Source organism: Mesoplodon bidens (genome assembly GCF_964165515.1).
Source record: "Mesoplodon bidens genome assembly, chromosome: 1".
Classification (NCBI taxonomy): domain Eukaryota; kingdom Metazoa; phylum Chordata; class Mammalia; order Artiodactyla; family Ziphiidae; genus Mesoplodon; species Mesoplodon bidens.
Genome location: NC_138176.1, coordinates 105,903,030 through 105,929,480, shown reverse-complemented (window position 1 = coordinate 105,929,480; position 26,451 = coordinate 105,903,030). Strand labels below are relative to the sequence as shown.

The 26,451-nt window shown below is 40.5% G+C and overlaps 2 protein-coding genes across 4 annotated transcripts in view; both read right to left on the bottom strand.

The window, feature by feature from the left end:
- POLN (DNA polymerase nu) overlaps positions 1-25,309 on the bottom strand; it is a 185,782-nt gene extending 160,473 nt beyond the window's left edge. Inside the window, exons 1-3 of the mRNA XM_081254005.1 lie at positions 25,234-25,309; positions 24,525-24,582; positions 11,206-11,350 (exon numbers count right to left, since the gene is read on the bottom strand). Coding sequence (XP_081110131.1) covers positions 11,206-11,344 — 139 coding nt within the window. The 5' untranslated portion in view covers positions 11,345-11,350; positions 24,525-24,582; positions 25,234-25,309. The remainder of the gene's footprint in view (positions 1-11,205; positions 11,351-24,524; positions 24,583-25,233) is intronic.
- On the bottom strand, positions 13,105-25,261 carry HAUS3 (HAUS augmin like complex subunit 3). Of its 3 annotated transcripts, none has more exons than XM_081254014.1 (6): positions 25,234-25,261; positions 24,525-24,582; positions 23,103-24,153; positions 21,676-22,115; positions 19,901-20,129; positions 13,105-13,424 (listed from the first exon to the last, which is right to left on the bottom strand). In XM_081254014.1, the coding sequence occupies exons 3-6, from the start codon at positions 24,006-24,008 to the stop codon at positions 13,191-13,193; spliced, it is 1,809 nt and encodes a 602-aa protein (XP_081110140.1). In that variant the 5' UTR covers positions 24,009-24,153; positions 24,525-24,582; positions 25,234-25,261; the 3' UTR covers positions 13,105-13,190. The 3 variants fall into 3 exon arrangements, with proteins under 3 accessions (XP_081110140.1, XP_081110139.1, XP_081110141.1); XM_081254013.1 differs by lacking the exon at positions 25,234-25,261 and adding an exon at positions 25,116-25,157; XM_081254015.1 differs by lacking the exons at positions 24,525-24,582; positions 25,234-25,261 and having other exon boundaries at positions 23,103-24,514.
- Positions 25,310-26,451: the final 1,142 nt, after the last annotated feature.

The following is a 26,451-nucleotide window of genomic DNA, read 5'->3' as shown; positions in this document are numbered from 1 at the left end:
TTTAATTGAAAAAAATAATAATTTCAAAGTACATATGAAATATTAAATGTCTGAAAATAGAGAAGAAAGGTAAGGGGTTTTTTTGGTTGTACCGTGCAGCATGCGGGATCTTAGTTCCCTGACCAAGGATCAAACCTGTGACCCCTGCATTGGGAATGTGGAGTCTTAGCCACTGGACCACCAGGCAGGACCCAGAAAGGTAAGTTTTTAAAAAAAATAAAAGAAGACTTGCTTTGCCAGATTATCAGAACATACTATAACGTCACTGTAATCAAATCCACAAGGTATTTGAATAGGAATAGACAAAAGATCTCTAAAACAGAGCAGACAATCCAGAAACTGACCCCAGGACTTATGAGAATTTAATATACAACGAAGATGGTATTTTAATGCAGTAGAGAAGGACAGATTAATGAATAGGGATAGTACAGCTAGCACCACTTCTGAAAGAAAATAATACACTGGGAAAACTATTGGGGACAAAAAAGACAAAGGGTTAATATTTTTATTATACAAGTTACACTGACCAAAAAAGAAACAATTCAATGGAAAAGTGAGCAAAAGATAGGGAGAGGCAACACACAAAATAGCAAATCCAAAAAGCAAACAAACATGATGTAATACTCAAACTCACTAGTAGTCAGGGAAACACAAACTAAATATAATTGGAGATGGAAGAGAAGAGGTAGTCTCACTCATTGCTGGTAAAAATGTGAATGGTTAGGATCTTTTTGGAAAGCACAGTGTCAATACTTATTAAAATTAAAAATACACACATCACTCTCAGGAGTTGGGAAGAAAAGGACGAACCCAAAGGGAGGAAAGATGGGCCTCTGAGATGCTACCAATGTTCTGTTTCTTGATCTGAGTGAAGGTTATACGGGTGTTCAGTTTGTGAAATTTTGAACTATAATCTTAGGATAGTTGTGCTCTGTGTATGTGTGTGTGTGTGTTGTAACCTCAGTAAAAACAAAGAGATATAAATATATAAATCATCTAACCAAACCACCTCACTGCTGGCTATCTGTTTCATAGAAATACGTGCAACAGTAAATAGGTTTAAAGCAAAACATTTATGACAGTATTGCTTTATGGCAAAGGACTGAAAACAAAGGAGATACCAATCAAGAGGGCAGTCGATGAATAAATTATGTAACATCCATACCATGAAGCACAGAGCCATTGAAAAGAATGAGCTGTATTAGTTGACTTGAAGATGCAGAGATCTGTGAAAATATGATCCTATTTTTTAAAACAATGACCAAATCTCCCCATTTAGGTACATAAGTATGTTACACCCATACACTGGCACAGGTCTGGTCCCTGGGAGGCTGACCCTGAGAAGAAGGCTTGCATTCAGAAAAGTTTGGGGGTAGTGCTCTCAGGATCAACGTCTGTAGGGGAGTGAAGGAGGGAGGACTGGTCCAAGATGCGGCCGCTACAAAGGCCTGCTCTGGACCTGACATGGTCCTGTATAGCTGTCCCCGACAGGGTCAAGGGAGCTGAGCCTTTATTCCCCAGCACCCACCAGTCATTACGTGATTGCTTCTGGGAAAAGGGTGTGCCCTTGGGCAAAGAAGCTCTTTGCAGCTGAGGCAACCATCAGGAGGGGATGTGTGGTGAGCAGCAGCTGGGGTGATGAATGGGGGGCTCGGGGCACCCACAGTGTTCACTACAGTCCTGCCTACGGTTCACTACACTGTGCAGCTCAGATATGTTCTAGGAGTAGCTCCTTCGGGACTCTGCTGGGCCTCTTCCTGAGGGAATTTAAGAGGAAGGTTAATGGGGTGAACTGCCTGTCCTTGTCCTGCAGCTGGTCTCAAAGCTGCAAATGCTGTTCACCTCCCTCTCTTACCCATTCTGAGGTCCCCTCACCCTGGTTTGGCACCTCTGCTGGTCTAGGTAGCTTGCCTGATCGTGACCCAAACCCTCATCCCTGAGGGGTGTTAAGTCCCTGGTCACCATGCCCTTCTCAGGCCATGGCCACTGCATTTACCAGCAAATTTGATCAGAGGACCAAGAGGTGTCCAATCACGTCACTTGGATGCCACGTAGATGCTTTCCTGCCCCATTACGTAACAGCATCCCTGACCTCTGGTGAACAGGAGGTCACCCTTAGCAGGATGGAGAGTACCTCACTTGCCTGCCAGTCTCTTGGAGTACAGAACTTGAAATGACTGTGCAGCAGCTATAGCTTCAAATCGAACAGTACTCTTCCTTTGCCCCTGGTGGGTTTCCCCTGGGGAGTCAAGACTAAACCTGCAGAACCCAGAGGTGTCAGGAGAGAGAAACACAAATTTATTGGGAGGGGCGTTGGGAGTGATGGTAAGCAGGGCCACTCCCACTGCCCCCTTTTGGCTCCCAGAGCCCTTAATTATCTATACTGGGGACACTGCATCCTGCAATGGTCACTGATGTACAGTGTATACTGCAGCCTGGAGGTCACCTGAGCTCAGCCTGTTACCCACCACTCTACCACTCTGTTGGGCTAGCATTTCTGGGTGTGTGGCCGTGACGGAACCTGTGGGTCCCACAATCATGTGCCCACTGCAGCTCTTTTGCTGTAAAGTGGGTCCCTATATCCAGGGCGATGCTATACAGGATTCTGTGTCAGGGGATCAAATGCTCTGTGAGCCTTGTATTACGGAGCTCACTGAGGCCCTGCGTATGGGAAAGGCAAACCCGTGCCTGGAATAGGTGTGGATTCTAGTCAAGACGAATCCCGGCACCTTTGCGGGTACAAGGGGTCCAGTATTGCCAACTAGCCCCCAAGTGACTGTTCTCAAGGTTCAGTACTATTGTGGACCCAGAGTTCAGTGTGTCATTGGAAATTCACCAGAGGCAACGGCGAGATCGACCCTGGTGAGTGGGAGCGCCATGCTGTTGGGCACACACGTAGCCTCCGCCCCAGCCCCATGGTCACTCCATTAAAGAGCCCAAGTTGCCTGTACAGGGACAACAGATGACAGAGGCTGGTGGACGTCACCTGGCCAGGTCATTCCAGTTTTGTTCCTTCCTTCGACACTGCCGCAGGTAGATGCTCTCTGCATCTGCTATTATTGTAATCTTCAGTTTTCTTTACTTCTTGTCAGCTAATCCCATTACTAGTTAATAATGCTTTAAACTTTCCCTGTTCCAATGGCTACAGCGTTTCTGTTCCCTGACCAGCCTGTGTCTCATCCACTCCCTTAACAGGCCCTGGTACCTCTTGGCCAGGTTATGTAGTGACTTAATGGCCAAAAGAGGAGGTGGCAGTTCCTGAGGGAGGATGTGTTATTTCTCAAGATAGAACCCTCTTGCACTGTCTTCAAGGTGGGGGACTGGCGGGTAGAGAGAAGGGGGCTGGCCTTTAACAGAGAGGAGTAGCTACTTCTGCAGGTCCCAGAGGTACCAGGGATTCAAGACTTGAATGCACCAATCGAGACGTCCCCATCCTGCATCTCAGGGTCAGGTCCCTCTTCCTGGTCAAGGCCCTGACCTTGAGGTAGAACACCCGCCAGGGCTGAGCATCCAACCTCCTCTGGAGCTCCACCAGCCTTACTAGGCTGTTGGGGTGGGGGGCTGTGACTGCAGGTGGTCTCTTCACAGGCTAGCAGGTGAGCCCTCTGGCTATCACATTTACCCTTTAATTGCTAATTAACCACCCTTGGCCTTTGTCTTTTTCCAAAGGACCCAGCCACAGCCACCCATGCCATTCTATTCCATTGCCCTATTCTTTTCAAATACATAGTATTGCCCAGCAGCTTGCACAGCTGCTTGCACTGGTATGCTAGACCAGCCACCTCTAGTAAAAGTTTTAACTGCACCGCTGCCATCCGTATTTCACCTACAACTTGTGATGAAGTCATCAGTGCCAGCCCAACTAAGGGTGACCAATTCCAAAATGCCATGTCTGCTTTCTCAGACCACTACTGGCACCCACTGCACAGATCAAGTTCCCTGGGGACCAGACTGAGATTTTTCCTGCAAACGTTTATTTGGGGATGCTCTTGGGGAGCAGAAGGACTGAGGGAGTGGAAGCTCAAATGTGATACAGTTGCAACAAAGCCCTCAGCCAATCCCATCCAAGGAGGCGGAGGTCTGGGTGGCACAACATAGCCACACACACACAAGCTATAATTACTATCATGAAAACAAAAACATAAAAGGCATACGTTAAGTTGTTAACACGGGGAAGCAATAAGGGGAGATGTTTCAACAAACAAAAAGCCTGAACTAAGAAAACAATGTACATATAAACCCTTTCACTGTGTGTGTGTGTGTGTGTGTGTGAATATGTAAAAAAAAAAAAAATTTTTTTTAATAAATTTATTTATTTTTGGCTGCTTTGGGTCTCCATTGCTGCGTGTGGGCTTTCTCTAGTTGCAGCGAGTGGGGGCTCTTTGTTGCAGTGCACGGGCTTCTCACTGTGGTGGCTTCTCTTGTTGTGGAGCGCAGGCTCCAGGCATGCGGGCTTCAGTAGTTGTGGCACGTGGGCTCAGTAGTTGTGGTTCGCGGGCTCTAGAGTGCAGGCTCAGTAGTTGCAGCACACGGGTTTAGTTGCTCCACGGCATGTGGGATCTTCCCGGACGAGGGCTTGAACCCATGTCCCCTGCATTGGCAGGTGGATTCTTAACCACTGCGCCACCAGAGAAGTCCCCCACCCCCAATTTTTTTTTAATGTGGGATTATGGACTTTGTTTTGGTTTTTCTGTTTAAAAAACAACAAAAAAACTTTTTCTGAAGTAGTACAAACAAAAAAAGACTCCCCAAAATGTTGAGGAAAATACAACATAAATAATGAAATAGTAGTCCCTCATATATGTTTTATATGTCTGTAGAAAGCTTTTACAAATCGGTAAGAGCTGAATTCACACATCAACACACCTGTGGCAGCATCGAAGATGAGACCACCTTTGCCTGCCTTCAAAAAGCTCAAAACATATCAAGAGTTAAAGCGTTATGCAAATAACCCAAAACTACAACACAGGAAATTCTCTAAACTGAGTTGCAAATGAATCAAATGCAGTTTACTTCCAATAATGCATTCTGGTAACGAAGTATCATTTGAGCAGAAATTTGTAAAATGCTGATTTCACCACTCAGAGTTGTGTACGAAGGAGAGAAAGAAAAGGTAAGCAGAGGATGAAGTCAGGAAACGACGCGTGTTTGGAAGTTAGAGTCAAATCTGAACGGGAACTAATCCCTTGTTGGTCGCATCATTTGCAAACATTTTCTCCCATTCTGTGGGTTGTCTTTTTGTTTTGTTTGTGGCTTCCTTTGCTGTGCAAAAGCTCCTGAGTTTAATTAGGTCCCATTTGTTTATTTTTGTTTTTATTTCCATTACTCTGAGAGAAGGATCAGAAAAGATATTGCCATAGTTTATGTTAAAGGGTGCCCTGCCTATGTTTTCCTCTAAGGTTTATAGTATCTAGTCTTACATTTAGGTCTTTAATCCACTTTGAGTTTATTTTTGTGTATGGTGTTAAAGAATATTCTAGTTTCATCCTTTTACATGTAGCTGCCCAGTTTTCCCAGCACCATCTATTGAAGAGACTATCTTTCCTCCACTGTATAGTCTTGCCTCCTCTGTCATAGATTAATTGACCACAGGTGCATGGTTTATTTCTGGGCCTTCTATCCTGTTCCTTTGATCTATATTTCTGTTTTTGTGCCAGTACCATACTGTTTTGATGACTGTAGCTCTGTAGCATAGTCCAAAGTCAGGGAGCCTGATTCCTCCAGCTGAGTTTTTCTTTCTCAAGATTGCTTTGGCTATTCAGGGTCTTTTGTGTCTCCATACAAATTTTAAGATTTTTTGACCTAGTTCTGTGAAAAATGCCATTGGTAATTTGACAGGGATTGCATTGAGTCTGTAGGTTGCCTTGGGTACCAGTGGGGAAGGGTGGTGGGGGGGGAGATAGATTGGGAGCTTGGGATTGACATGTACACACTGCTGTATTTAAAATAGATAATCAAAAAGGACCTGCTGTAAAATTAATTAATTTTTAAAAATCTGAATGGAGCATAAAGAGAAGGAAAGTGATGGGACATTAAGACTTAAAGGGCAGGCAAGGGCCAGGCTGCATTGTAGGAACACATGGGGATGTTTCTACAGATAAATTCTGCAGACAGCAAGGACAAGAGCTGAGCTAATCCCAGCAACAGTGCAAAGGCAGGAGCAAAGTGGCAATAAATTGACGGCAAACAGCAATTAGAAAACTTCTGCAAATTTTCAAGTGAGAAGGAACGAAGGTTTGAATTAGAGCGGTGGGAATTGGAATCCAACACCTGGCAGGGTTTGCTAAGTGACTGGACATAAGGATTTTATGTTTATTTGATAGAAATAAAAATGTTTATCCACATTATTCTTGATTAGAATGAATATAATCAAAATAAATATATTTTGTCGTTTAGCTTTATGTTATCTGTCCTTGAAATTGCAAAGATTTCCACTAGATGGTGGGACTAAAGACACACTTCACATTAATGGATTGGATTTTGACAAATATTTACCTTGAGGAGTTTAACACCTATATTAATTTGTAATGTTTGGGCTTCCCTGGTGGTGCAGTGGTTAAGAATCCGCCTGCCAATGCAGGGAACATGGGTTCGAGCCCTGGTCTGGGAAGATCTCACATGCCGTGGAGCAACTAAGCCCGTGCACCACAACTACTGAGCCTGCACTCTAGACCCCACGGGCTACAACTACTGAGCCCACATGCCACAACTACTGAAGCCCGTGTGCCTAGAGCCCACGCTCCACAACAAGCCCCTGCTCGCCACAACTAGAGAAAGTCCACGTGCGGCAACGAAGACCCAATGCAGCCAAAAATTAAATAAATTAATTAAATAAAATGGCCTTTTAAAGAAAAATATGTAATGTCTATAAAACTATTCTTATTTTACTAGAAAAAAAACATATTCACCCCTAAGCTCTATTAAGTTAAAAACAATTTTGGATAAATGTGTACTAGAAAACGTTATTTGATTTCTATAGGTACTTAAGCAAAATAGAGATGTAGTCTAATAAACATGTGCTTAATCAAATGCATGTTATACATAGCACCAGGCCAGCTGACAACCTTGAAATCACCCTGAAAAATCTTCCTCCCCCAGTATTTCCCAAAGACTTTCAGTGGCATTACTAAATACTAAAATGACAATGTAAATTCAAGTCAGATGAACCCAATTCTGAATCTAGTTTAAAGGTGTAAGAGTTAAGGTAAAAAGCTAGGCCACAGTCACAAAAGACCCACCCATACAATGGTTTAAACCACAAAAGTGGGCTTCCCTGGTGGCGCAGTGGTTGAGAGTCCGCCTGCCGATGCAGGGGACGCGGGTTCGTGCCCCGGTCTGGGAAGATCCCACATGCCACGGAGCGGCTGGGCCCGTGAGCCATGGCCGCTGAGCCTGCGTGTCCGGAGCCTGTGCTCCGCAATGGGAGAGGCCACAACAGTGAGAAGCCCGCGTACCGAAAAAAATAAAAATAATAAAATAAACCACAAAGGTTTATTTCTCTCTCTTGTTCTGAGGTGAGTGGTCTCAGCTGGTGGAGCAGCTGTTTCATGAAGTCACTCTGGACCCGGGGTCCCTCCAGTTGGTCCACAGTCCTCTAGGACACTTTATCATTTGTAGGTTGGAAAGGAGTCATTTCAGATTCCAACTGGATGGAAGGAAAGAGGCCAGCTGGGAAGCAAGTTAGGTGTCTTTGGGACTGCCCTGGCAACAGCACACCCTGCTGACAGGAACCTGCCACTTGGCCACACCTGGCTGCAAGGACACTGAGCCACATCATCTGCTGGCATGCCTCCAAGGAGGATGGATGGACTCTGGTGTGGCGGACAAGTAATCTCTGCCAAAAAGGCCTTTGGAGCAATGTAAAACTCCCTCATATGATTAGGAAGTGGGAAGTGGCTGCCATAAAAGTCAGCATAATGGTTACCTGTGAGCAGGAAGAGTTTTGAGAAGGAAATTTTGAGATATTGGCAATGTACGTGGTAGTTACATGATGTCCTCTTTATATTAACTCATTAAGTTGTATTTAAGTTTTTGCATCTTCTTTTCACAGCAAAGGGTTTTTAAATAAAGACCAACCTTGCTGCAAGAAGATACACACTGTCCAATTCTTACTGGGTGTGTATACCTCAGTCAGTCTAGCAGATCAGAAAATTAGATCCTTAAGTGACATATAACATTGTTTGGTTTTACTTAATACATTTTTGTAAAAGCAAATATTTGTAGTTTATTTCCATTGATTTCTCAGTTCAATTTCACTATTTATCTGGTATGAAATGGGCTTTCAGAAATGAAATGCTGATTTACGATTTTATTTATAAGAGAGAAGGATTTGACATAACAGCTCAGCATGGGACAAGAGTCTGGGAATCAATTCAGGTTCAGCATCATTCATTCACCAACAACCCACCAGCAATCCAACTTTATAACTCAGATTTATATGAAATAAGAATAAAACTGGTGGGACTGTGTGGCAGACAGACTCTAAGGTGGTCCCACAACCCCTGACTTCTAGTATTCATGCCCTTGTGTAACCCCTTGAGTGTGGGTGGGACTTACTTCTAACCAAAAGAATACAGCAACGGTGACAGAATGTGATTACCTTACATAGGAATGTAATGTCAGTCTTGCCAGGGACACACTCTTGCCGGCTTTGAAAAAGCTGCAATAATGTAAAGCTGCCTATGGAGAGAATCACGTGGAAATGAACTGAGGGTGGCTTCTAGCCAACCATCACCAAGAACCGAGACCCTCAGTCCAAGAGCCTACAAGGGGCTGAACTCTGCCCACAACCATGAGCTTACAAGCAAATGCTTCCCATTTCGAGCCTCAGATGAGCCCCCAGCCCTGACTGGCACCTGCACTGCAGCCCTGCAGAGGACCCAGCTAAGCTGTTCCCAGGCTCCTGACCCACAGCAACTATGAGGTAACAAATGTGTGTTGTTTTAACTCACTAAGTTCATAGTAAGAGTGTGACACAGGAACAGATAGAATCTTTGTGAAAATTCCATTTTCCAAATCCAAGAACACTTGACAGAAAATACCTTATCTTCTTAAAATCCTAGTTTTCATAAATTTATTAAGAGGGTATTTTAAAAGCATGACAAGACAGTTCATGACAGGGGCTGACTGCCATAAATTTTTCTCAACAGAGACTCACATTACTGCTTCCAGAGGCATTTTATTATTTTATCAGGTTTTTTTTTTTTTTTTTTTGCAGTACGCAGGCCTCTCACTGTCGTGGCCTCTCCCATTGCGAAGCACAGGCTCCGGACGCGCAGGCTCAGCGGCCATGGCTCATGGGCCTAGCCACTCCGCGGCATGTGGGATCTTCCCAAACCGGGGCACGAACCCATGTCCCCTGCATCGGCAGGGCAGACTCTCAACCACTGCGCCACCAGGGAAGCCCCTATTTTATCAGTTTTTGAAGGTAAGTATATTTTGAACTCTGTCAAGTGCACACTGCTCTTTTATTTTGGAAAGCAAGTATATAGAATAAAGGAGAAGGCTCTTTGATTTTTTTTAAATTAATTAATTTATTTATTTTTGGCCTTGTTGGGTCTTCGTCTTCGTTGCTGCACGCGGGCTTTCTCTAGTTGTGGCGAGCGGGGGTTACTCTTCGTTGCGGTGCACGGGCTATTCATTGCAGTGGCTTCTCTTGTTGCAGAGCACAAGCTCTAGGCACGTGGGCTTCAGTAGTTGTGGCACGTGCGCTCAGCAGTTGTGGAACATGGGCCTAGTTGCTCCACGGCATGTGGGATCTTCCCAGACCAGGGATCGAATCCATGTCCCCTGCATTGGCAGGCGGATTCTTCACCACTGTGCCACTAGGGAAGTCCCGGCTCTTTGATGTTTGATGTTAACTTTCTTTACTACTTCCCCCAGCACCAACACTCCCCCTAAAACACTATCAATTGCTAGGTATGTAGTCCATACCCCAAAATTCTTACTCTTCATTATTGACTTCCATAACAAGGGCAACAGATGCCTGAATATGAATAGACTTAAATGTTAAGCGTTACTGTATCTTAATCAACAAACTGCATTTATAACAGCTTTTGCACTATTTGTTAATACTTCTCAATTATTTCATCTCAATATAATTAATTATATCTCATTCACTTATAACCTACTCTGTAGAAGAGAAAAACAAATTATTGGTCCAGACTTACAATTTAAAATAAAAACTGCTTTGCTAGTAAAACAAAACAAAACAAAACAAAAAAACACATCTGGTATTCCAACCATTTCAGTCACACTTGTGAGCATATGTCACTGCTTTTACTATTATATCATATGTCATAAACATATGTACACAGATCCACTGATTTGTCACGTAACAGTTTATACATTTCTACAGCGGTATAATACACATACTGTCCAGAACACTTCTCTTGTCCACCACAAATAAGCAAATACAGGTTCAATGACCTGAGAGCTAAGGGTTTAGAAACCGGCACTATGAAAGAGCCCATCTCTTCTGAAGTTACTTAAACAGCTGATCCAGATTCTAAGGGAATGTTTGGCAGAAATGCCTGAAACAACGAAGAGAGTATCACATTTTCAAAGCAGTAAGGGCTAAGAGAATATAAAATTTAGTGAGCAGAAGCTCAGTCATCACTGAATGAGAGTAAAACAAGGGGAAGCTGGACTGTTTGTAGGCAGGAACTTCCCTACGCAATAAAAAGTTCTATAGAAAAACTCTGCTACATTTTGTTTTGTGAAAATTAATAAGGTGGCTCACTAAAATGGAGTTGGGAGGCCAGAAGGGGGAGCTCTCATGCAGTACCACTCAAAGTCAGCAGGAGGAAGAATCAACAGGAAAGAATCATCAATTACAGGTCCCCACAGGAAAAGATGTACAGGGCATCTCCTACAAGAAAACCACTTCCCCAGCAACTCAGCCAGAAACCACCAGCACTTTGAACTCTCATTTTTCTCCAATGGATTTTGATTCAAAACAACCCCTGCCAACATCCACCTTTTTCTCTATAAAATAATGTTCCTCTCCTTTGTTAGACTTGCCTTTGTCCTTTGTATAGCATGCTTGTCCCAAACTGCAATTCTCTGCTATTCTCGAGTAAACCCATTTTTGCTGGTACAGTAACTCTTTCTCATTTTTAAGGTCAATGATTTTCAAAACTTAGTCTTAAGAATAATTAAGACTCAAGGTAACAAAAAATATGAAGGTTCATAAAAATTACTCACTCTTTTCACTCTCTCTCCAATTCTTAGACTCCACTAAATCACCTGAATGCATAGCAGACATAATCTTCTGAGCAACACTGGAGAGTGGTATCTTACAGAGGTCAAAGCCTACAAATGCCTCGTAATTTTCCATTTTCATAAAATCCTAAACATAAGATAAACATAATACCCATATATTAATTTTGAGACTTCAAAAAAAGAAACAAGTCATGTAAAAATTTTTACGTAGAGACATTCATAAAAATTACTATATTCACCACTACAGGAAATAGGTATTAATTGTCCCCATAATATAGATAAGATAGTAAGAAGAAAGTGAAACATTTAGAGGCTCAACTGGGTATCATGGTAAATAGACAACAAAGTAAAGAACATATCTCCAATCTTGAAGCAAGCAATCTACTCAAATATTTCCTACTTCCTGAGGTTTGAAACAAATGGCTATTATAACCTTCAAACATACAGATCTAGTAACATAAAAATTATTTTTAACTGACTTGGGTTATTATGACAGACACATAACCTAACATCCTTTCACTTGCACTGCTGGGCTGTACTGGTCCCCTGGGCTGAGCAGGTGAAGGTCTAGAAGGGACAGTACAAATCATTGAGTAGCTGGTAATACATCTAACGTATTTGGCACTAATCTAAACAGAATTTGCTGTTTCATGAACCAGAAAACCAGGTGACATTTTCCTACATTACTGGAGAGGAGAAAAATTTCAAGTAAATTCTCAATTCCAAGGTAGGGCAGAGGGAAAAACAGGAACAAACAAAGGTCACCTGTGAGGAGTTAATAACAAAATCTTAGGCAAAACGTATTGCTACAAATTTTTCAAGCATATTAAGATCTACTTAACAAATACAAAATTTGAAAAACGTACAAATACAATAATTAGCAAAACATATTTGTTCAAAATTGTCAAGGCCCGTATGTCACCTAAGCATACCCATTTTCTGATGGTTATAGCTAAAAAACTCCATAAAGATCACCTAAAATGTGAAGTTTTTAGACAGGCATTCCACATTACAAGCAGGTAATACATTTTTGGAGCAGTAATATTTCTTGAAAGTAGTGTCTAAATCTTCTCTTTTCTCCATAAAGCTTACTTAGTATGTGAAAGAGGTCACATATAAACCAGGCACTCAAGAATCATTTGATGTAATAACTGATAAATAAGTTACTTCAAATTATTTTACCTCAACTCTTAAAATAATTTCTAATTGCCCAAATACTACACTTGTATCCCAACCAATAGAATCCAACACTTAGGTATTTTCACTCCTAAGAAATTGATTAAAATAGTGTTATACATCATCTGAGCACCACTTCTATGGAATTTTGAAATTTCATTTTGAAAGACATTCATTATATGTAAGGCAGACTGAAGTCAAAGCACTACTGAGATCTGTCCTGCAGATATGTTGAATCCCTAGGACCCAACCGCTAAAATGAGCAGTGGCCAATGGAGACTTGACATTCTTTGTGGTACAAGCAGGAACATTAAAATAGTCTCGAAGTCTACAGCAGGGAATTATGGGTGAATACAGTTTGAGTGGCAGAATTTTACTTCATAGACAAATATGAGGGGACTTAACTATTCCATTTATTAAGGTCTACAGCTTTAACAATGTTGATTCAAAGTCCTACAAATTTTTAAAATATTTAACAGCAGAAATTTCTATCTCTAAAAAAAATGAGAGATACAATTAACTCTGTAAAAAATATCTGCATTATATAATAATGCTTTTTCCCTGTAACTTAAAAGTTACCAGGACTAAGTGCCACCAAGCAAATATTCAAGTCATAAAAAGCACTGGTACTTTGAACAAACATATAATAAACCAAATTGATATAATACTTGAATTCATTAAATGAAATGTTCCATTGACCTCGAATTTAGAATTTTCAGTGTTTATTAGCTATATTCTCCTCCTAATATATAAAATATTAAAACACAGCACGTGCAGTAAAGATTTCATTTTCAATCTTCAAGACCAACAGCCTTAATCTTTGACTGGTTTTCTAAATTCTCCACAATATCTTTCAGATAATCTTCATCTTTTAAAAAATATACATATAATTCTCTTTCCATTTGATGCAGTTTATTAGATGCCAAAATTTTTCTTTTTGTCTTCACATCAGCAAGAATATCAGTAAGAAGATGATTTAGCTTATTTAGTTGAGATTCAACTTGATGAAACTGCTCCATTAACTCCTAAAAGGAAAATAGTAATGTTTTAATTCAAGAGCTCTATTCATACTACCAATTATAAATTTAAAATGTAATTTACAAAAGAGGAATCTAAATGATATAATGATTATTCCCACAATCTCAACAATAAATGAACCTCAATTAAAACTCCATAGCAGGGGGTACTTCCCTGGTGGTCCAGTGGTTAAGACCCCGAGCTTCCACTGCAGTGGGTGCGGGGGGTCCATCCTTGGTCGGGGAATTAAGATTCCACATGCCACGGGCCCCGGGCAAAAAAAAAAAAAATCCATAGCAGGATTAATAAAAAGTCTATGTATTGATAAGATCCATTGCAACAACTTCCTATAGGCAATTTTAAGTGATTCAAAGCAAACTCCTACTCCCTGAAGAGTACTTGATATGTAAACTGTTCTGCATATTCATACATTCAAATATTACTGAATGCCCACCACGCACCAAGCACTGTTTTAGAGTCTACAAATAGAAGAATGAGCACCATTTCCTTCCTGGAACTTACATTCTGCTTAAGTAATCAAACCTTGTTTTAGCCTAAGCTGTTTACTCTAGACATCACAGGTACTGAGAAAACCTTGAAATGAAGCAATTACCAATATAAAAGAATTACCTTAACAAAAATCTCATTTTTCTTTTTTCACATTGTTACAGAAGATGGAACTATATGTGACATTCAACAATCCTGGCTTACCATGAAATTCTTCTCAAAAACCTAGACATGCTGGACCCTTCACATTTAATAACTGAAATTCTTCACTTCTTAACATTAAAAGCAGTTTATTAACACGTTTCCATGGCTTTCTAGTCATGTATTCTACTCCTATAATTTTTCAGCCAGTATTACCAAAGAGGTTCTCAGAAAATCTGTAGCTGTAACTACACCTCAACCTTCCACAGCCTCTCAGCATGGTCCACAGCATGGTAATCACCTGGGGGAGTTTGTTAAGAATAGTTTCCTGCACCTCATTCCACACTAAATCACTCTGCAACAGGGCCAGAAGCTACATTTCAACAGGCTCCTTGGTGATTCTAACATACAAGCTCATGAATAACAGCTTCACACCTGTCATAAATGCCAGTTCCAGAGAGTATTTCTTAAACTAACTACATTAAAAAAAAAATCAACTAATATCCACATTAAGCAGTCTCTCTTTGAGGAAAAACTCGGTAAACTTGAATACAATGAGAAATATCTAACCTTTAGTTTCGGTACTAAAGACCTTAACAGTTACTAAAATAATACTCCTACAAATACTGAAAAATATTCAACTTCATTAGTAAAAATGCAAGTTAAAATTAATACGGATGATACTTTATACCTCACTGGGATAGAGAAAAACATTAAATAATGATACCCAATGACATTACAGTGAAATCACCATATTTTAGTGATTCTAGGATGGAATCTTTCACATTTTAATATAACTGAAATCAACATGCACTGTACAATCAAGAGCATCATGTAACTGTTATTGACCAGACACTCATTAGAAGCACTTTATCACCAATATTTTACTTTTGCCATGCCACTAGGCTTGCAGGATCTTAGTTCTCCCAATCAGGGACTGAACCTGTGCTGCCTGAAGTGGAAGCGCCGAGTCCTAACCACTGGACCGCCAAGGAATTCCCTCACCAATTTTTTTTTTTTAATTTTATATTACTGTAAGAACACATAACATGAGATCTCCCCTCTTAAATTCAGGAGTACAATACAGTATTGTTAACTACAGGCACAATGTTGTATAGCAGATTGCTAGAACTTGTTCATTTTGCATAACTGAAACTTTATACCTGTTGATCAACTTCCCATCCCTGGCAACCACCATTCTACTCTGTGCTTCTAATAAATCTATTTTAGATAGCTCATATAAGTGGAATCATGCACTATTTCTTCGTGACTGGCTTATTTCACTTAGCATAATCTCCTCAAGGTTCACCCATGTTGTGGCATTTTGCAGTTCTCTTTTTCTAAGGCTGAATAATATTCCATTGTATGTGTATACTATATTTTCTTTATCCATTCCTCCACTGATGGACTTTTAGGTTGTTTCCACAGCTTAGCTATTATGAGTAAGTGCTGCAATGAACATGTGAGTGCAGACATCTCCTTAATATCCTGTTTTCATTTCCTTTGGATATATACCCAGAAGTAGGATTACAGGATCATAACAGTAGTTCTATTTTTAAAATTTTTGAGGAAATTCCATACTGTTTTCCACAGCAGCTGCACCATTTTGCATGTCCACCAAAAACGTACAAGGGTTCCAATTTCTCCACATCCTCACCAATCCTAGTCTTTTGGTTTTTGATAACCGTCATCCTAACAGGCATAAGGTGTTATCTCACTGTGATTCTGATTTGCATTTCCCTGATAATTAGATAATCGAACATCTACTCATAAACCTGTTGGCCACCTGTATTTCTTCTGTGGAGAAATGCCTATTCCAGTCCTTAGCCCATTTTAAAATCAGGTTATTAAGTTTTCTGCTGTCACCAACATTCTTGATGTATAATGTGGAAAAATATTAAAAGTACTTTGAGTCAAGAAATAACATAGAAGTGGACACTAAATGTGAAGCTTTAGAAACACCTTAACCATTTTAGTTGGCTTTTTCCCTTTTAATGTATATTCAAAAGTGATATGATAAAAACCTATGCATACCCACACCTAAAAGGTATCTTCTAATAGGCATGAAATAAAAATTCTAAATAAGGAAGTACTGTGTCAGTTTAACTGAAAAAGTTTTTTCTTTCTTAGAAATTCATGAAATTATGGTGTATCATATGACAAGTGGTGTCTAGCAGACATTTAATAGTGCTGGTGGCATTGTAAGTAGGTACAACTCCTTTGAAAAGCAATATGGCAGTATCAAAGGCCAAAAAACAATGTGTATACCCAAGAAATGCAATAATTCTACTTCTAAGAGTTCATCCAAATGAATGTATCAAAAAAAAAAAGAAAGTATCCAACAATAAAAAGCTATATACACAAGATACACATGATCTCATTCAAGAGCAAACAAAAGAAAAAAATGAAGACTATCAAAATACTCGAAAATGGTGGACTGGTTACACAAATTATGACACAGTAATTAAATCAAGAGTATTATAAACATTAAAAATTAAAATCGTTTAGCATGGAAATGTTTATTTCATAATGCTAAGTATAAAGGAAGAACATGAAAGCTACATTAAGTAAAGGAAAAAAGCATCCACCTTGCAAATACTAACCAAAAGAAAGATAGCATAGGAATATTAATATCAGACGAGAATATTAAGACAAAAAACACAACACAGGGTCATTATATAATGCTCAATGGTTCAATTCACTGCAATTTAAGTCTACCAGAATAATTCACTGCGATTTTAAATTTGGATGTAACTTATAAAATAAACTCAAATATAAAGAAAAAAATGACAGAACTACAAGGAGAAATTTTCAAATCCACCATCATGGGATTTCTACATACTTGTTTAAAAGATCAAGAAGATAAAAATCACTAATAGGAGACTTTAAAAAACTAATCACAAATATCACTTCACATCCATTAGAATGACTGTTACATATATTTAAAAAGGGAAAATAACAAGTGTAGGCGAGGACATGGAGAAACTGGAACCCTGGTGCAGTTGCTGTGGAAATGTTCGGCAGTTCCTCAGAAAGTTAAACACAGATTTACCACATGACTCAGCATCCACTCCTAGGTATATATCCAAAAGGAATGAAAACAGGGACTCAAATACTTGTACAACAATGTTCACAGCAGCATTATTCAAAACAGCCAAAAGGTGTAAACAACCCAAGTGTCTATTAAACAGATGAACAGATAAAATGTGATGTATACACACGATGGAATACTCAGCCCCAAAAAGGAATAAAATTCTCACACCTCATGCAATATGGATGATACTTAAGGACATTATGCTAAAATAAGCCAAACACAAAAGGACAAATATTATACAATTCTACTTATATGAAGTACCTAGAGTAGGCAAATTCAAAGAGACAGAAACTGGAATAGAGTTACCAGGGATGGGGGAAAGGAGTAATGGGGAGTTAATATTTAACAGGCACAGAGATTGGCCCATTTGGGATGAGGAAAAAGTTCTGGAAATGTATGGTGTCATGGTTGCACGACACTGTGAATGTATTTAATGTCACTGAATTGCACACTTTAAGGTGGTTAAAATTGTAAATTTTACACTTTGTGTATTTTACCACAGTAAAAAAAACTACTTAAAAAAACGAATCACAAGCCTTCTTATTTCAAGAAAAGTAAGCTAGTTACTCAGGTCAATTCTTCCATAGGAAAAAATGTGAAAGGTGAAATGAAGTACTTAAAGAGTCAAACAAAACAAAAGCTTCCTAAAAGCAACAAAGAGATAACAAGACATTAAAAGAAACTACAAGTCCATAAAACAATGCAGATTGGTAAGGGAGCCCAGGAGGTGCTTTACTCAATTGCCAATATTGGAAAATCAGAATCCATGATTCCTGAGACTCACAAGATGAGTGGGAGAAAAATCAAAGTCCAAGGTCCACAGAAGGTGGGAAGTCAAACAGGAGACTCTCTTCATAATAAACTAAGGACTCAAAGGACACCAACAATCTTAAGATCAAGATGGCCAGAGGTGGAAGAGCCCTTGGTTAGAATTACAGCCCAGACAGGAGCCACCTGGGTCCTCCGAAAAGAGTTTGAACCCAGTTTATGGTTCAGAAGTGGTGGTGCCCAAAATATCTAACAAAACATACATGAAGGCAGAAGGCATTTAAGGATCCTTTATCTCATAATGTAAGAGGGTCCCTTCACCAGAAAGATACTGATTTTCAATTTGTATGCCTCAATAAATGGTGATGGGACAATTTGGTTATTCATAGGGAAAAAATAAAAATAAAATGAGAACTCTACCTCTCATGTCATACATAAAAATAAACTCCTGGTGGATTAAAGAACTGAACTTGAACAGCATAACTTTAAGATAAAGTAAAGGGGACTATCATTATGATGTTAAGGGCAAACCTGCACAAGATATAAAAAAGGGCAAACCATAAGAGTGATAAATGACATGACATTAAAATCTCAAAGAAAAAAAGCCAAAAATAAACTAACAGGAAACAGTAAAAAAGAAAAAAACAAGCCACAAATAGGGAGCAAATATACATAACACACATCACTGACAAAGGACTGGCATTTGAAATACATAAATAACTCCTACTGAAAGGGGGTTCAACCTCCCTAACCATCAGAGAAATGCAAATTACAATCTCAACGGGATGCTATTTTACATCTCTACAGAGTGAGAGAAAATTATAAATCAGACAGTGCTATGTGATGAAAAGGATATGGATACATAGCATCTCTTAAACACCGCTGGTACAATATGGTACAACCCCTTTAGAAATCAGTTTGATGTACACTGTAAAACTGAACCTGTTATCTAGCAATTCCACGCCTGTGTGAGGGGACAGCGAGTGATGTGTGAGTGTGTGTGTGTGTGTGTAGGCAAGCATCTATAAGACATGCAACAAGACTATACATAGCAGTATGATCTACAATGGCAAAAACTGGAAATAATCTAAATGTCTGTCAACAGAACAGATAATTGTGGAATTTCACATAAGAGAATACTAACTATACAAAAGAGAAAACTATAAATGAGCTATAGCTTTACAAATATCAACATGGATGAATCTCAAAATCATATTAAGAAACAAGCAAGTTACTAAAGAATACATGAATACAATCTATATAAAGTTCAGAAACATACAAAACCAAATAACACATGGTCTGTATTATAAATAAAAGAAAGCAAATGACAAAATTAAGCATAGTAGTTACTCCTTGAAGAAGAGAGGGGAATGCTATTAGGAGGAGCCCGCTATTACTAAGTGTACACAGGATTTTAGAGATATAAGGGCAAACCTCTATTTACTAAGATAGGTGAAAAAAATACAGGGGTGGTTTTATTTTTCTTAATTCTTAGCATAAACATTACATATCCTTCTACATCTGAAATATTTCATAAATTTTTAAAATTCTGTGTACACTGATCAAAACTATCTGAAAAATATATTTACATGTTTTTATATGAATAAAAATGAGATATGAAAATGTTATTATTAGGGCAATGGGATATGGAGTAATATTTTCCTCATGTTAACATTTTCTTTAGCATCTTGTACAATGAACACTTTTTTATTTTTATTTTTATTTTATTTTTTTGCAGTACGCGGGCCTCTCACCGCTGTGGCCTCTCCCGCCGCGGAGCACAGGCTCCGGACGCGCAGGCTCAGCGGCCATGGCCCACGGGCCCAGCCGCTCCGCGGCACGCGGGATCCTCCTGGACCTGGGCACGAACCCGTGTGCCCTGCATCGGCAGGCGGACTCTCAACCACTGCGCCACCAGGGAAGACCTGAACATTATTTTTTAAAGTATTTTTAATTACTATGGCAAGCACCTACCTGATCACTAAGCAAAAGCTGATTTCCTCCTTGATACAAAGCATCACAAAGCATGTCCACATCATTATTTAGTTTGGACAGAAAGAAAGAATGCTCTTGAGTAGATACTGCTAACTGCTCTTGTACCAAAGAAACGTCCTGTTTTAATTTCTCAGCCACTTCTTCCAGGTTTCCATGGGTTATAAACAATTCTTTTTTCTTATTCTCTCCTTCTAAAAGTTGATAAAGCCTAAAATGTGAAGATTAAAAATTATAGAAAAGAATTCTCAAGTCAGTACAGTTTTCAAAATTATAATCCACTATATATTGGGGCATCTTTGGGGAAAGCTAACAACCTATAAATATTAATCAAACAACTAAAAACATTCCAACTAAAATACTACCTCATTACAGAAATATGTATTCTAATTATTGTATCTGAATCCCCAGTTTTCCCATCTTCCAAGTTTCAGACAAAAAATTCTTTTTGACTTTAACTGCCATTAACCTGCTTCAAACAAACGTTTCAGAGATACCTCCCTAGAAAACAATTCACAGAACACAACTATGATGTAGTAGAAACAGAAAGAACTTGAAACAGAAGACCTAGATCTGAGTTCTGGCTGTCATGTGAGACCTAAGTCAAGTCGACCTCTGAGACTTAATTTTCACATCATAATACCTACCTAATTTTAAAGGACTGTGGTAAACTTAAAAGAGAAAAACGGAAAATATAAACAACGTAAAGTGTTCAAAAAAGTAAACAGTAAAGAGCTACGTAAATAGTAATAGTAAACTTGCTACTCCAGTCATGTCCATATTTGCTTGACAAATTAAATTCCTAATGAACCATGAGGTCACTTTAACACTTCAAACATTAATGGCAGAAATATCCTACGAGACTAATGGAAAAAATGTGAGGCAGCACCTTCTACATATTTATGACAAAAAGTGTCTGCTCTTTTTCTTAGAATTTTTTTTAAAATGTATTATTTTAATTATTTTAACAAGTTGCAACAGGTTTCCTAAAACAGATTCAAGCCTAAGGCTAATTCTGTTCTTGTGGAATATCACTACACAATTCCAGGGGGCACCATTTACACAGAATCATGAGGTCAATGCCACCTCTGAAAGTGTGCAGTGAGGCAGCCCTATCCATGCCCTTCATTTCATTAATAAGAACACAAAGTATTAGATGATTTTCTTCTAGCCTAGAGAAAAATCAGGAGTAGGATCGAGATTTTTGAGTCCTTTGACTACTTTAGCCCTCCAATTTCAGTATCCCCATACCATCAATTGCTTAGACATCCAGAAAAGACTGGAAGCTAGCATTCATTCTTGCTGATTCACCTGACTAGACGCAAAAATGAAGTCTTCTCTCCTCTCTACTGCTGCCTTCTCCACATGAAGTCAATTCTCTGCTCTGCAATTCTTGCTATACACCCAGCTGTATTCAAACTTCCTGCTGTAAGTTAAACTCCTGCCCCAAATCTAAAAACATCTATCAATAAATAGTGCCTAAACATGAAAAAAGACCTTGTATATTTTCAATCCTCCAACCCATCCACCTCACCTCTAAACCAGCTACTTCCAGATTTAACATAAATGAAAAAGAGAGCAAGAATTAAAAAGGAAAAACATATAAGAATATAACAGAAAGGTGGAAGAAAAGAATACAAAGGCCAAAAATGGAGTGCAAAGAATTCTTTAAACATCCACAATTTTAGTTCAAGCTCTAGTATTTTACAAAAACGAATGGAAAAATAATTATTCACTAAAGAAACAATGAAGCCTACCTATGAGTAGAATAATCCTTGGTATCAATGGTATTCCTTGGATTTATCTGCTGAGATACAGATGGGTCTGTCAGCATTTCTAATTGGTGGTGGAGCATCAAATTACTTTGACTAAGTTCTTGAACCAAGTTTTCAAGCTGACGATATATGTCCCAATGCCTTCTCAATTCAATTTCATATGATAATTGTACAAGTTCAAATGATGCCTTTTGCTTTATCAACTGATTTAAAACTAACTCTTGTTTTGCCGTGTAATAGTCTTGTTTAGCAATCTGCAGATCGAAATCTCCCTTTACAACTGGCATATTCAATAACTGGGCATTCTCTCTTACCACAGCAGGCAAAATTTTGTCTTTTATATGAGTGATTTGTTCTTCAAGTTTCAGAATCTCACTGTTCAAGCTAGAAATTTTAGCATCCAAAATATCTTTGCCAAAAGCCTACACAAAGAAAACAATTACATTTCAAACTGTAAGTATAAAGTTGAAATAGTTTTAAAATTATTTTCACTTTCCATTTTAGGTTATCAGATAACATACTCACTAATAAAAACTTATTTCATATTAGCAGAAGCCAAAATCACAGTTTAAAAAAGAAAAGTGTAGACTAAACCAAGGGTAAAGCCATCATGAACTGCTAACTTTTAATGCTATTACTACCATGTAAAATACTAGACACAGTAACGGACATCTTGTCCAGACACAAAACAGACATCTTGTCATGTCTGTCTTGATAAAAATCACACTACTCACCGAATGCTAATGTATACTATTTAAGTTTTTCTTAAAATTAAAATAATCTCAGTAGCTATTCTCCCAGCCTGCCTGTTGATTTCAGCACTTCTACAGAATAACAGGACTTCACACATCATTCTAAAGTCTGTGTCAGTTGTAGGTATTCAGCTTCAGAAAAGCTGTTATTTTTACTCAACTATCTAGTGGTTACATTACCAAGAAAGCAAGCTTCCCAAGAGTGCAGATGGCTAACTATAATACATCTATACATTCTTAGAAAAGAATCAGGGTTTCAATCCACTGAACTGGATCTCTAACTTCATTAGCACCATCCTCTGGTCAGCACAAACAAGGCAGAAAACCCGTAGCACAGCAATAAGGCTCTACCCATTCATCATAAAAAAGGAAATGTCAGGGTCATCTGTATCTGAACCAACACAGAATGCAAAAGTACTTTTGTTTAAAATGAGCTAGATAATGTGGTCGGGTTATAATTACTATTTCTGCCCTCGGCTACTATGAAGATCTATTTGTACGAAACAATGACACAGATCACAACTAAACACTGAACAAACAGAAAATAAAAGACTGTGATTCCTTATTATATCCCCCTTTCTAAAGACTTTACTATCAGTATTACTCCATTATCAACAACAATTTCAATACGAATCCAGTCTCATTTCTCATGTTTACCTTGCTAGTGAGGCTATGAAGATTCTCCTCTGCCCATTTTATACTTGACTTCAGGCTCAAATTTCTTGCTTTCAAGTGAATTAACTGATGTTGAGCACAAATATATGCCAGCTGCAGCCTAGCCATCTCTAGCCGTCTCTCCTCAAGAACTTCTTGATTATCACAAATAGAGGATGCTTGTATATCTAAAAGTTGAAAATTTTCTTCGTTTGAACTTTCAACTACTTCATGTACACCTTTAAAGAACTGTTTTTTGGTATATAAGGTTAATGCTGCTGTGCTTTGCTCTTCTTGGCTTAGATATTTTTCCAATGAAAATTGAGATAAAAACACCAGTGGATTTGTCCCTTGACCCAAATTCGAATGTCTGAAGAACACTAGTAATTTTGCAACTCCATCAGTAAGAGCGCGAAGCTCATTACTGATCTTAGTATTGGCAGCATTCAGAATTCGTTGACTCTGCTTCAGCTTTTTATTGGCTGCTCCTTTAGCATTTAACCTCAGAGATTTGTGGCTAGTTACTGAAGCCATCAACTGGCATTTATTACGTCGCTGAATTTTCAGGTTCTTTAATTTCTGCAGAGTTTGAACCTCATCCTCTAATTTCTCCAACTCTCTGTCATTCAGGGTAGGTGTCTTCAAATCAGAAGTTTTACAGGTTTTAAGAACTTCATCCAACGCTGCTCCTTCTAGGATAGGCTTGCCTGATTTCTGAAGAATGCTAAAAGCTTCCAATTCCTCTTCAGATAATACGTTCTGTTCACTCACATTCCCACAAAACCACTTCAAAAATGATTCATTTTCAACAGTCTCAAACAACCAGTCAAAATCTTCCCCATTAAGAATATCAGCTTTGGGATAATCAATTTTTTTTAACGTTTCCACAAACTCCTTTCCACAACTCATGGTTTAACTACCCAAATTTTTTGTAACTGATAAGGCTTTATGGTGTTGATATTTAGAAAATGAATCCAAATACATACATAACTAATTTTATGTTAAGTCCATAGAGAAGGGAGAAAGATATTTTTAGAATCTATAATAATTTTTCCTGGGGGGGGAAAAAAAACAAGTATTAGACCACAAATAGGGCGACTATATCTTTGAAAGGATACAGCTAAACATCACAAGATAAAGTTGTAGCTGGAAAGTCTGATGAAGATAAACAATTAGGGTATTACTTAGAACAATGCAACAGTAATGAAAACCTAAATAACAAGGAAATCCTATTTTTTCCAAAGATAACACGGTTTAAAATACGTTGTATTTTATAGAGCAGCAGTTCAGTTTTTAATTCAAAATACATGGATATAAATATGTCCAAGCCATCACGCGGCTAAGCAGCCTCTTTTCCCTGTTCTTCCTGAGAATATAGAAATAAATATGGTAAGATTTCTGAGGAAGAGTAAACTAAATATTTACCTGAATGACTCAGTCAGCATCCGCATTCACGCAAGAACCAAAGTCAGATACGACGAACCTAGTGCAGAGAAAATCAGGCTTAAGGTTTAAGAACCACCCCCGACTTGAGAAGAGCCAAAGGACTGAGCAGTCGTTCAGTAAAGGTACTTCAGGCATTATTATTTTCAGCACAGGGACCACCTGTCCACGCTGCGAACTCCGGGGACGGAAACAGGAGGCACAGAGGAGGGCCCCAGTAACACATCTGCGGCACTCGGTGATTTGGGGTGATGCATTCAGCGATGACTGGTACGCGCGGTACGCCCCCCCGTGTCCTAACTGCGCCTCAGGGTCGGGCCTGGACGGGCGGAGCCCCGGGCGCCCCCACTCCCGCCCGCACTGGAGGCCCCCGTTTCCGGCCGCGCCCCCGGCCCCCGCCCCCGCACCGGAGGGAGCCCCCAGTGTCCCGCCGCTCTCCTCAACCCTCGGGGCGCCGCCCCCCGACCGCACTGGAGCCGCCAAGCTCCGGACGCTCCCCTCGCCCACCCGGCCCCCACTCGCACCCCCGGCCCCTCACCCTGCGGACAGCGACTGCGCCGCGCGAGCAAGTACCTGCGCGCCTGAAGGACGTCCCCAGGGAAGCCCGGAAGAAAGACGCAGCCCGCTGACCCGCGCCGCTCCCACAGCCCCAGCCCCCGCCTGACAGAACTGCGTGGCAGCCGCCACATACCTCAGAAAACTCGCCTCACGCCCCTCAACAACCCGCCGCCGCGCCTCGCACGGCCTCACGGGAACACCGCCCCGCGCGCGCGCGCGCGCAGAAAGCCGAGGCCGGGTCGCGGGGCGACCTTCTGCACAGGCGCAGGGTCGGAAGAGGCGGGGCTGGCTGGGGCGGGCCCCCGGCCTGACGTCTACCAGCAGGGAGCGAGCTGATTGACTCCCTGCCTCAGGGGCGGGGCCGGGGCGCTCGAGGGGGAGGGGTGAGGTGGGGTCTGGAGGTCTCCTAGGCGGGAGGTCCGGCCTCGCACAGTCGCTGGGCCTGAACGCAGTACCCCGTCTGCGCCGTCTGAGCAGCGGGCTTTCAGCCGCAGCCTCGTTGGGTCGGGAGCGCGCACCGGAGCCAGCCCCGCCCTGCCCTGCCCTGCCGGCCGCCCCGTGACCGGACAGCTCCGGCCCCGTGGCCTCTGTGTCCCGTCCTCCCCGGCCGCGGGGCCGCGCTCCACTCCGGAGGGCGCGTGGACGAGCTCGCGGAGCGGACTTACTCGCCCCACAGCCTTTTACGATGAACGCTGTTTTGCAAGAGCGCTTAGTTACCAAGCCCTCACCTGACAATCCCATTTTCCACATACGACTTTTAAATAAAAGTGGAAACTATAACTCATATAGACATACAGTGGATATGTGTCCGGATGGAGACAGTTTCCAAGGAGGATGCCGGAAACGGAAGATGTATGGTCAGCGAAAGGAGCAGTGCTCAAATAAGATTGCCGAGTTTGATGCAAATCTGGTTGACGCCCTACCGTCCAATGAAACCAGACTTTTGGGGGTTATCATTTGTATTGGACAGAATTCATTTGCATCTCTACCAGACACAAATCATTTTTAAGTTACCAATCTTCTACAGATTAACATCTAAATGTGCAAGGTTGGGGCCCTGGTCATTACTACATAGTCAATACCCCCCCACCCACCCCCAGCATCAAATGGCCCTAAGGTGGCTTGTTAGACAATGTCCTTGTCTAGTGCGACATCGGAAGGGCAAAAGTCTTTCCGGATAATTTTTCTTAGTATTTTTAAGAAGAAAAGGAATAGGGCTTCCCTGGTGGCGCAGTGGTTAAGAATCCGCCTGCCTATGCAGAGGACACGGGTTCGTGCCCCAGACCCCACATGCTGCGGAGCGGCTGGGCCCGTGAGCCATGGCCGCTGAGCCTGCGCGTCCGGAGCCTGT